Raw genomic sequence first — 11836 nt, 5'->3', positions numbered from 1 at the left:
ACTGTTCCTGTCGGTTGTTTTGTCTCCGCTCCGGGGAGCAGTTGCGCCGTCATTAAAGTCCTCAAGTCTGGGGATTCAAAGAGCAGCTCCGACGGGGTAAAGTCCGAAGTCTTGAGGAGTTTATCCCCAGGGCTTGTTGTTGTTGTATTTGTGGAAAAGCGGAGCAGTGGCGTCCTTCAGGAGCACGTCCCGCAAACGGCGCCCAAACACTGAGCCGTTCCCACCGCGAGCTCTGTGAGGTCCATCCCGTGCACACCACACACACACTGCAGCCACAGTCAGGATCCTCGTCGGGAACGTCACGCGGTTCCGCCCCCAACAGTCAAGGGTGACAGAGCGAAGGCGGCCAATTCCGGCGAGCATTTTCAAATGAAATCGGAGAGCGCGAGACAATGATGGGGAAAAAAATATAAACAAATATAGTGGCTGAATCGAACATGTTAAATAGGAGCATCTATCCTTTCAAGAATATTTTAAATACATGGGTTCATGGCTCAGATTTCGGATCCAGGTAATTATATGATAATAAAAAAAATGCGCACATACTTTAAAAATGGTGAGTGTGTTTATTGCATACATTAAATAATATTGCATTGAGGCAATCTTGTACTCAAATTCTAGTCGAAGGAAGTTTAAATTCAAAATTAAATATATATAACTATTTTAGTAGCAGAATAAACCTGAGGATAGATAAAACCATGACTGTCTCAGTACAATATTTGCAAACATTGTGGAGGTTTGTAATATTGCTTTTATTTTGACCACACCGGTAAATCTTTTTCCGGCTAATCCACGGCCACTTGTCGCGGCCGTCTTCAGGAAGGTACTTGCTGCGCGGCAGCTGCGCAAAGGTGACTTCATGAGTCAGTTTTCTCACTGATCTCATCGCCTGTGTTCACATAGTGACAAGCAGAGCGCACAGTCCTGGGGGCCACCCAAACCCCCCAAAAATAAAATAATAATAACAATAATAATAATAATAATAATAATAATAATAATAATAATAATAATTTATCATTATTCAAATGGAAAAAAAGGACCAAAGAAAATACCCATTATACAATTTGAGAGTATTTTAAAGTTTAAAACTGAGCCTTTGTATGCTATTAAAATCAAAATATGCATTTACATCTTTTATTTTTTGAAACGTATAAAACCACTTAAAAATGAATTCAAAAGCAACATAATGAAAAGACGACTCTTCTGTGCAAGACAAACACTCTCTCCTGTGGGTCTCCTCTGGCGCTACTGTGTGGAGGAGGCGACCTTCTCTCCATCCAGTAGCAGCCAGTGCACAATGCCGCTCTTCTTTGTCTTCTTCCCACCGCTGCTGCTGCTCACTGCCTTGATGCAGCACTCGTGCTCCCCCACCACGAAGCGTGTCTCTGTGCCGTCATCCACAAACTCCCCCTGAAAGATTTTTTGGGGGGATGAAAATCAAGATCAAGCTTTTTAAACTAAAGACATTTTGATGGTATCAGTCCACTCGTTCTCACCGTCGACTCCATTTTCTGACCGTTGCACCAAACGTCCATCGTGTCCTTTTCTGAAAGTAAGAATAAGAATAAGAATAAGAATAAGAATTAGAATAAGAATAAGAATAAGAATAAGAATAAGAATAAGATTAAGAATAAGAAAGGTGTACCAAAAATTGCAACATCATTTTAAAAGCAATTATCTTGAAAACTACTAAGTCTAGCTCAACGAAATTGAACAGTTTAGGTGTTGAACAGTTTATTATGGGACCGATTTCATAAGTGTTCAATATGTGCACCACTGGTGACAAGGCACACGTCAACTGGGTGTGCCGTGTCACAACTGGGTGACTGTGTGCGAGCATATTCCAAGACGCAAAATGACTTGGCAGTGAACAGCATGGCTCAACCTGAAAACAGAACAAAAATAAAATATTGAATATAAAATCTTGATCTGTTTCTATAAAATCTGTGAAAATTTGAGGTTCTTTCAACAAGAATTGCCAAAATTATTATAATTATTTTGGGACACCCTGTATATACATATATGTATATACAGTAGATAGATATTAAAGTCCCTTTTTAAAAAAGCTGCCCAATCAAAACAGCTCCGTAAGCCACTTTTGGACCACAACCCACCAGTTGAGAAACGCTGCCTTACAGTACCTTCACACCTTGTGCTATTTTCACTTTCTGTGTGCAATTGTTGTATCCGGGGGTCACAGTCCCACGAATAGCTGCATTAATCCAAGCAGCTTACACCTTCAGTGAGTGTGTCACCTACATTCATTCCCTCCCTCTGGGTGCCAAACACAACCGCTTAAGCAGCCAACTCCCGCCTCACCCAGGACGATCCTGCGGTCCTGGCCGTCCACCTTCAGCAGCCAGGTCTTGGTGGTCTGCGCCCGGTTGGCCGAGAACTTCTGCAGGCTGGTGCCGCCCACCTGCAGCGTGTACTCGTAGGCGAAGCCGCCCACGGCCTCAATGATGATGGTAGCCCTGGTGTTGGCGCTGCCCACAGCAAAGGTCTCCCTGCCGACCAGCTTGAACATCCAGTCTCTCCTGATGAGTTCCTGTCAGGGGAGTGGGTGTTGGGGGGGGCACATAACCCTTTATTGTTAGTTTAGTTTGCTTGTTTAGGCCATTTTCTACCTGATTTTTTACTCCCAAACAACAAAGAAGCAGTGTTTCTCAACCTATGGGTCGCAACCCAAAAGTGGGCTGTGGAGCTGTTTTTAATTGGTCGCAGCTTCATTGCTCGCCTCACAGCAAGAAGGTTGTGGATTTGATTACTGGCCTGGGGCCTTTCTGTGTAGGCATTTGTGTTTGCAGCTCTCCCAGTGTCTCTCTCCAGGTTCTCCGGCTTCCTCCCACAGTCCAAGAACATGCCAGTGAGGTGACTTGGAAACTAAAATGTATTAAATTGATGGATGTTGATGGTTGTTTGTCTCTATGTGGCCCTGCAATGAACTGACGACCTGTCCAGAGAGTCACCCTGCCTTCGGCCTACGACAACTGGGTGAGGCTCCAGTAGACCCCCGTGACCCCCCGTGAGTATAGGAACAAGCGAGTATTGAAAATGGATCGGTATTTATAGAGAAAATGTTGGCCATTTATTTTGCAGTAGACACAATTCATTTCAATAATTTCAACAATTTATTTAGTAGACATGACAGAAAGTGGGCTAGCGTTTTTATTTTTGTGGAATAAATTTAGGTTGTGGCTTCTTGATGAGGATAAAAAAAACACAGCTCCGGTGTGAATGGAGGATTTAGCCGCTAAAAAGCTGGATACATTTTTTCTCCCAGGGGGCAGAGACTAAACAGAGCCAAGAATGAGAAGGATGGTGCAGGTGCAGCTTCACTGCATTGCAACTCTGGGTTTATAGATCACAGAAGGGCTAAAAGTGATTTATAGAAAACAATTAAAGGATCAGTTTGTATTTTGATGTAACACAAACACACACACACTGAATCACTGACTATGGGGTCTCACCTGTCCGTTGACGTACACAACTCTTTTGCCCGTGGTTGTGCCATGAGCAAACTCGATCCTGTGAACGCCGTCGCTCAGCGCCACCTCCCACACGGCCACCAGATCTCCACTCAGCATCTCCTGAAACAACACAAATCAAAAGAAAACAAAAAAAACAGACACACAACCCTCTCCTTCTCCCGCCAGAGCCACGTGTAAGAAAGGTAGGGCGCCTCAGCGTCCTACCGTGTTGCTGCTGCACCGAGGTGTCGGCTCAGCAGCAGGTGCATTACCGTAAGAGGATTACAGCAGTGGCTCACTGTGCAGGAAGTGAAGGAGGTGAAGTCGGTTTGAAAAGCTGCAAAATAATAAAAAACATATTGAAGCAATACAATGGAAAAGCAAAATGCAAAAGCAGCATCAGCGGTGGCAGTGGAGGATCCCAGCGCTGTGCAGGTGTTTGTGATTTGTGGTGAACCACAGACAAGCAGAGCGGCACGCTGACTCACACAACGCCGACATTGCGTTTCCACAAAGACACACATGCGCGCGCACACACACATGCACTTCCACATCTGAACCGCAGACAAATCGCGGCGGCAAAACTCTGAGTGAGTCACACTGAGCCGCTGACACAGCTATGAATGTCACAGCTCGTCATGCGGAAGTGTCGGCTGTCACCCGTCCTCAGTCAGTACCTGCTTGTTAGAGCTGTTTTGCACTCGGGAAACTCCCGATCCAAGTGAGGGGGTCAGTGACCTTTTACTGAGGGGTCAACTGATCCAGCGAGGACAGCGTCAACACTCAGGGTCTCCTCGAACATCGAAAATTACAATTATAATGCCTTTATTTAACCCGCATTGGGGAAATTCACACAATTGCAGAAACATGTAGTGCAATAGAAGAGAGAAAAAGATATATGAATTAAAAAGCAAGGAAGAAATGAAATAAACTTCATATATATATCTACGCATACATATGTATGTATATATATACACTGTATATATGTACATACATAAATATATACGCAATATATAGAGAGAGAGTAAGAAAGGAAGGAAAATCGAATGCAAACTTCAATAAGGAAAGAGAACAAAGATCAAAGACGTAAGTGGAAGAGAAAGACAGAGCAGCAGGAGCAACGAGAGCTGCTGCTGCTGGTCTGACGGGTTCCACCTGATCGAGGCTCCACTGTGAAGCCCTCAGATTAAACTTCACCGCGTCTGATCAGAGTCATATTACTCTCTACCTGATGACTGCAGCCGCCTGCCAAGGGTGTCGGGTGTTGTGAGGAACAGGACAGACTGGTGGAGGTGAGCTGCTTTTGCAACAAACGCTGAGAAAACAGAGTTAAGAGTGCACAGCAAACCAAGACCTCATTGAAAAATCTAAATATGTTTTTGACACAATACAATATATATGTATATATATATATATATATATATATATATATATATATATATATATATATATATATATATATATATACATATATATAAATGTATACAGCTCTGGAAAAAATTAAGAGACTATTTCTCTGAAATCAGCATCTCTACATGTTTGACAGCCATTCCATTCCAGTGTCTGTTGAATTCCAACACAGGCACACCTCATTCTACTTAATTATTTAATTATTATTTAAGTATTGATTAGGTGATCACCTGCACAAAATCTTGTTTAGCAAGGAAAGAATAAAAACCACCTGCTATGGTCATCACTACCCTCTTGCAATAGGACCAGCTGGATGGTAAAAACAGTGCTAGTAATACCTCAAAAGTAATTGGAATCAAAAAAATAACTGCTGACCATGCCAAAAGAGTTGAAAAAAAAAGAGTTTTGAGTGAGGAAAAGAAGGGTTCAATTCTGGTTTTACTGGCAGATACAGTTAGCGTCAGGTTGAAACGACTCTGCACTGACTAGGATGACCGTCAACTCATTCGAATGTCACTCAGCAACAGTAGGATGACATCAAGTGACTTACAAAAAGAATGGCAACTGGCCGCGGGGGTGAAGTGCACTGCAAGAACAGTTGGAAAAAGGCTCCTAGAGGCAGGGCTCAAGTCATGTTAAGCTAGAAAAAAGAAGAGTCAGACTGAGGTTTGCAAAAGACCATAAGGATTGGACCATAGAGGACTGGAGTAAGGTCATCTTCTCTGATGAATCCAATTTTCAACTTTTTCCAACACCTGGTCATCTAATGGTTAGACAGAGACCTGGACAGGCCTACAAGCCACGGGGTCTCGCACCCACCGTGAAATTTGCTGGAGGATCTGTGATGATCTGGGGGTGCTTCAGCAAGGTTGGAATCGGGCAGATTGGTCTTTGCGAAGGACGCATGAATCAAGCCAAGTACAAGGTCTTCCTTGAAGAGAACGTGCTTCCTTCTGCTCTGATAATGTTCCCCAACTCTATATATATATATATATATATATATATATATATATATATATATATATATATATATATATATATATATATATACATATATATATATATATACATGTATGTATGTATGTATGTATGTATGTATGTATGTATATATATATATGTATGTATATATATATATGTATGTATATATATATATATATGTATATATACATATATATACATATATACATATTTATATATATATATATATATATATATATATATATATATATATATATATATATATATATATATATATATATACATATATATATATATATATATATACATACATACATACATACATACATACATACATGTATGTATATATATATATATATATATATATATATATATTTACTATCGTTCAAAAATTTTAGGTCACTGACTCATCTCTGCACTGAACTCTATTGTAACCAGTCTTATGAAACAATGATCTTGAATGCTCTGCTATCATTATGAGTGCACTAAAATCAGTCAAGACGTGCTTAACAAGTATATGAACATTTCAGTGTTAAATGAAAACTATTTCCAATATTTATCTAAAAGTGACTGAGAGAATTCCAAGTGTGCAAAATTCTGTGTGAACACACTAAAAGTCGGCTGTTTTAAAGAGCCATAACCCAAGATGCTTGGTTTCCGTTTTTATGGTTTAGCACAACACAACAAAGTGTGATTATAATACAAAGCTTTGTTTAAGAAATGTTCTTTTTTTTAATAGCAATTTTAAAGCATTCAACTTCTGTAATGATATATTGCACATTTGATATTCATTCTCTAAAATAACATTCATTCAATTAGACATTCAAGGCAATGTATAAAAAGAAAAAAATATATATGTATGTATATATATATATATATATATATATATATATATATATATATATATATATATATATATATATATATATATATATATACACATATAAATATAAATATATATATATGTATATATATATGTGTGTGTCTGTGTGTGTGTATACGTATACAATATAACACAAAAGTAATAAAACTTAAAAACATCGAGTCAAAACGATGACTCTTCTGGAGGTCAAAATGCACATTTTCTAAATTGTTTGAGCAGTGGGCTGCCGCATAAGCCTCAATTGGTTGACTCGTGTAGCTTTGGTGCCACCTAGTGGACAAGAACTGTATTACAGTCGTATTGAGTCGGCCGGCGCGCAAGGTTTACTCGTGTAGCTCTGGTGCCATCAAGCGGACAAAACACAATACTGCAACTACTGTTTCCTCTGCAAATAGTTGCGCACTTTCTAAAAGACATTCAATATACTTAACTGTTTTACTGGGAGAAGAAAACTGTAGCATGATCACCAGTACAGGCTAGACATGGAATATGACATTTCTGATGAAATTACAAAAAATTCTGATTACTTTAAAATTACAAAAAGAACAAAAAAAACAGCAAGGCGTCTTGTGATCGACATGTCTTTTATTATCAAATGATTAAGTTTGCCACTGGTGGCCACTATCACAGGCTTCCCAGGCGTCATCATAAATACACAGGTACGCGGGTGACTTTAAATAGCAGGTTCCCTTCCAGATGTGGGGGGCTGCAGGTTCCCGCTGTCCGTCGGAGGGTTGGACAGCAGGGAGGAAGAGGAGGAGGAAGAACAGGAACTCAACATCAGGAATGAAATGGAAGCGTAAGGCACCAAAACACGCCGACCACCTCAAGGCGGTTGAGACGTTTGTAACATTAACCAAAAACAAAAAAAAAGGGAAGTATATAAAAGAATAAAAACTAAACACAAAAGCTGAAACACTAAGTGGATGGGACGTGGTGGTTATGTGATACTAGAGGCAGCAGCACTTTGAAAAGTTCTGGTTTCCTCGGCCCCGCCCGTGGCTATCGTCCACTCATCACCACCTGGCCTATAAACCTGCAAGTGGAGCACCGCAACAACCAGGAGCTTGGTTCTTCCTAGACTGACCCGGAAAACACTCTTCACAAGCGCTAACGTGACAAAAACAACAGAAATAATAATAGTAATAAAGGTTGCAGCAACTTCGGATGGGGAACAAAGAAAGTGAGGTTGAAGGCGAGGTGTCCTGATACTTTTGGCCACGAGGAGGATGTCGGACGTCACGCACTCTGGACATAAAGAGGAAGCGAAACCAGGGGGGAAAAAAGTACAGAAATGACAACGGAAAACACACACAGTGGAAGTGGGAAGTCAAACAGTTTGATTGTTTTAAATGTTGTCGTCAAACATGGAGAAAAAAAACAAAAATGTATATATTACGTGAGTGTGTGTGATGCTATAAAAAAAAAAACAACAAAAAAACAAAAAATGAATGCCCCCAAAAACGATAAACGTGCAGGTGAAGGAATTGTTTCATCAGCTGTTCTTCCTGTCAGCTGATCAACAGAGAGTGTTTGGACTGTTAGTGTGCAGCAGTGTGACGTGGCTGCCTGACTGGTTCGGTTCGGTCCCGACCCACCGACCCAGCCAGCTGTTGTTGTTGTTTGTTTCTTCGCTTATTTTTTTGTTTTTTAGACTTTTTTCTTCCTTGAGCGTTTGGTTCGTCGGCCGTTAGAGGATGCAGCAGCGCTTCTTCTTCTTCTTGCCGCTCGGCCCGTTTTTGTCTTTGCTCTCGGCCATCTTCTTCTTGCACACCTCACGCATGAGGTCGAAGAAGACCTGCAGGCAGACATGAGCCCGCCCACCCCCGAAACCCCGAGGAGAGACCAGCAGTCAGAGGTTAGAAGCATGGAGGAATAATGGGCAGAAAATTCAAACAATAAAGGCCAAAACAAGCAAACTGTGTATCGATCATTCTCTTTAAGTCAGTCTACACCAGGGGTGGGCAACCTTTTGACTAGTGGGCCACAGTGGGGTCTATAAATTGACAGAGGAGCAGGAGTAGATGGACGGAGTGTTTTGGTGACCCACCTCATGGGAGAAAAACTATTTCATGGGATGTGTAGAAAACATTTGCTTTAATCTCGATTGAAAATAAAGTTCCAACAAAATCAGTGTCTTTGAAGCCCCACGGTATTTAGCTCCTTATTGAAATGACTCTTAAAGCACCAAATATAATTTCTTCAAGTTCGGCGGGCCGGATTAAAAAGCTCAATGGGCTGTAGTTTGCCCAGGCCTGGTCTCGACTCTTAATTTGAAAAGCAGGTAACTCCAGGAATTCTTCATTACGAGTCAAAATGTGTTGTGATTTCGCTTTAACTGGGTCATTGATGTCAGTATCGAAGTGGATTTCCCAAAACAGGAAGTGAGGTGGGGGCGCACGCACCTTGTCCACGTTGGCCCTGGTCTTGGCCGACGTCTCCACGTACTGGACCCCCCACTCGCCGGCCTTCTGCGCCGCCTCGTCCGCCGACACCTGCCGCCGCTCCTCCAGGTCCGATTTGTTGCCCACCAGCAGCAGAGGGATGGCCTCTTCCTCCTTTACCCGCAGGATCTGCTCCCTGGGGGGGGGGGGGAATAGAGATTTCCCACTAGAGCATAGGTGTCAAACTCTGGCCCGTGGCCCTAATTTGGCCGGCAGTGTAATTATATTTGGCCCGCGAGGCAATACAAAATCGCTGCGAGAGCTGCTGGGCCACTGGTATTATACAGCACATGTACTGCTAATCTAAGCAAACTGCAAATCCCAGAATGCTCTGCTGGTGTTTTGGCACGTCACTTCGGATAGAACGTTTACTGAAGGGTATTATTATAACTTAATTGGTTTATTGTTGTTATTTAATTTTTAAATGTATTATTAGCCCATGGAAAAATATTACTGTTGAAATTTAAATCAGAAGGCTGCAAATTATTGATTTTGTTGAGTTTTTTTCAATTGGAAATTCAATTTTGCATGTGTGCAATATGAAGTTATTTATTGTATAGTGTTGAGCCTTGCTCATTCCATGTTCTGTGTTGATGAAAAACTTGTTTGGGTGTATATAAAAAGGTTCACTGTTGTATCTGGAGGAGGATCTCTTCAATAAATATCAATGTTGGCCCTCGACTTTGTCCAAGTTTGACACACCTGCACTCGACCATCTCTGATAGCCGCCCTCTGATCCGCTAAAATTATAACTTTAACATGTCCTTCCCACTGCAACCACTAGAGGCTGGGTCTTCATGGATATTCAGGCAGTCACTGTGGTTGTCGTCACACACACACACACCTGAACTCGGACGTGGCGGTGAAGGACTCGTGCTCGGTGATGGAGAAGACCAGCAGGAAGCCCTCGCCGCTGCGGAAGTAGTTGTCCCTGATGGCGGCGTAGTCCTCCTGGCCCGCCGTGTCCAGGATGTCAATCTGGACGTCCTCGCCGTCCAGCACCACCTTCTTCCTGTAGCTGTCGGCCTTGGTGGGCTCGTAGTCCTCCACGAACTGCGAGGGGGAGGACCGCGCAGGAGGATCAGGGACGTGACGGCGAGCAGCAGAGAGGGAAAGAATGGCCCAGGAGGAGAGGTGGGGGGATTTTATGGGAAACGTAGTGCTGCAGGTCTCACCTCGTCGTACATGAACTGCAGGGTGAGGGCCGACTTGCCCACGCCGCCGCTGCCCACCATGATCACCTTGTGGAGAACCAGAGACGTCTGGTTCTTGTTCTTACCCGAGGCCATGACTGTGGCCTGCAGGGAGGGGGTGTGGGGGGTGTGGGGGTAAGAGAGACACATACATTCATGTTTAGGCCCATCAGTCAGTGGGCACTTTCAAACAACGGTGATCACTTGAGACGTGAATATTTTTGTCCGGAGGGTCAGAAAATAGATGTGAACCCAGGAAGATAAGCTCCTGCCAACAGGCTGTGAGATCACTGAGGGCCTACTGGAGACGAGTGGTCAGAGGAAGGGCCCTCAGATAAAGAGTGACTGTAAATACACTGCTGGGCCTGGAGAGAGAAAGAAAAAGAGTACACCCACTTGTTGGTAACCTCCCGCTCGCCTCCAATGCGGGCTGCTAACGGGCAAGGACACCGACATGAGGGTGGGACAGTGAGGAAGTTCCAACATGTTTTTGAGTTTTAACCGGGACGAACGGTGAGGGAGGACAGAACTTTGAATAAACATCAGCTGTACAAACACAACGCGAAATGGGTGGAGAAGAGGAACTATATTTCATCCTGTCAACACACACGGCTGCAGCTTCCTGGCCCGTATTAAGCAGCTGACAGCTGTGAACGAGTTCCTACATGACACTTCACAGCCACTTCGCCCCCCTCCCACCACGCTCCAAGCGGAGACACGGCCTGCGATTGGCTGCTGGCAAAAGCGGAACTGCCCCGCCGCGGCGCTGATTGGCTTCCCGGAAGTGTCGCTCAAAACGGGAAGCGCTAGCAAAGCCAGCTGTGGATAGCAAAGAAGGCTGCGATTCTCGGCTTCCTAGAGCGATAAAAACGACAGCCCTGCTCCCACAGAAACGCTTTACGGCACAGCGGCTAGAGGTACCGGCTAGCGCCAGCATCGCGGAAGCAGTCGCTCTGCTCACCTGCTAACGTGTTCCACTATTCCCCCGCGAAGAAATTCGCCATACACCGACACACAGTCGAACTTTCCCCCAAGTTGAGTCGCTGGCTGCCCCACCTTGTCCGAGGATTCCTTCAAAGATCGCACATGCTCAGACAGAGGGATCACTCACTCGCATTGACTTGGACGGTTAAGCATTCTAATAGTAATCCAGGGCCCAAAATCAGCCGATGTGGGCTCGTGAGGGAAATGCAAATTGTATATTTTTGACGCTCCATGAGTAAGCACTCCCTAAACATATAAGTCGTCTTCATTAAAGACATTCCAAAACCATGACCGAGTGAGACATCTTACTTGTTTGCTCCTCTCGGGGAATCCAGAGATAACGTTAACAGGATGTGACGTCACGGAGGTTCTTCGAAGTCCTATCTGTCAATACAGACGGTCTCGTCATTTAAAAAACAACAACAAAACTAACAACTTTGCACTCGTAGGCAGAAATAAATATATGTATCTATT

At 43.3% G+C, this 11836-nt stretch overlaps 2 protein-coding genes across 3 annotated transcripts; both read right to left on the bottom strand.

The window, feature by feature from the left end:
- Positions 1-1057: 1057 nt before the first annotated feature.
- LOC142903160 (fas apoptotic inhibitory molecule 1-like) lies at positions 1058-3699 on the bottom strand. Its single transcript, XM_076048653.1, has 4 exons — positions 3471-3699; positions 2320-2548; positions 1497-1546; positions 1058-1410 (listed from the first exon to the last, which is right to left on the bottom strand). Exons 1-4 carry the CDS (start codon positions 3585-3587, stop codon positions 1246-1248), a joined length of 561 nt encoding a protein of 186 aa, XP_075904768.1. The 5' UTR covers positions 3588-3699; the 3' UTR covers positions 1058-1245.
- Positions 3700-7308: 3609 nt separating this feature from the next.
- LOC142903129 (ras-related protein ralB-B-like) lies at positions 7309-11496 on the bottom strand. 2 transcript variants are annotated; one of them, XM_076048610.1, is made up of 5 exons: positions 11340-11496; positions 10361-10483; positions 10030-10238; positions 9147-9321; positions 7309-8539 (listed from the first exon to the last, which is right to left on the bottom strand). In XM_076048610.1, exons 2-5 carry the CDS (start codon positions 10472-10474, stop codon positions 8432-8434), a joined length of 606 nt encoding a protein of 201 aa, XP_075904725.1. In that variant the 5' UTR covers positions 10475-10483; positions 11340-11496; the 3' UTR covers positions 7309-8431. The 2 variants fall into 2 exon arrangements, with proteins under 2 accessions (XP_075904725.1, XP_075904724.1); XM_076048609.1 differs by lacking the exon at positions 11340-11496 and adding an exon at positions 10775-10960.
- Positions 11497-11836: the final 340 nt, after the last annotated feature.

Source organism: Nelusetta ayraudi, unplaced genomic scaffold, assembly GCF_046127955.1.
Source record: "Nelusetta ayraudi isolate G7.1 ecotype Tasmania unplaced genomic scaffold, CSIRO-AGI_Nayr_v1 ptg000106l, whole genome shotgun sequence".
NCBI classification, from domain to species: Eukaryota; Metazoa; Chordata; class Actinopteri; order Tetraodontiformes; family Monacanthidae; genus Nelusetta; species Nelusetta ayraudi.
Note: the sequence above shows the minus strand (reverse complement) of the source record. Positions and strands in the feature narration are given on the sequence as shown.

Excerpts from the sequence above, each read along its gene's own strand:
- LOC142903160 (XM_076048653.1), bottom strand. The coding sequence starts at position 3,587 with ATGCTGAGTGGAGATCTGGTGGCCGTGTGGGAGGTGGCGCTGAGCGAC. Across the intron at positions 1,547-2,319 it reads GGACCGCAGGATCGTCCTGG|AAAAGGACACGATGGACGTT; the intron begins GTGAGGCGGGAG and ends TCTTACTTTCAG. Across the intron at positions 1,411-1,496 it reads GTCAGAAAATGGAGTCGACG|GGGGAGTTTGTGGATGACGG; the intron begins GTGAGAACGAGT and ends AAAATCTTTCAG.
- LOC142903129 (XM_076048609.1), bottom strand. The coding sequence starts at position 10,921 with ATGTTTATTCAAAGTTCTGTCCTCCCTCACCGTTCGTCCCGGTTAAAA. Across the intron at positions 10,484-10,774 it reads GAGCGGGAGGTTACCAACAA|GCCACAGTCATGGCCTCGGG; the intron begins GTGGGTGTACTC and ends CCCTCCCTGCAG. Across the intron at positions 10,239-10,360 it reads TGCAGTTCATGTACGACGAG|TTCGTGGAGGACTACGAGCC; the intron begins GTGAGACCTGCA and ends TCCCCCTCGCAG.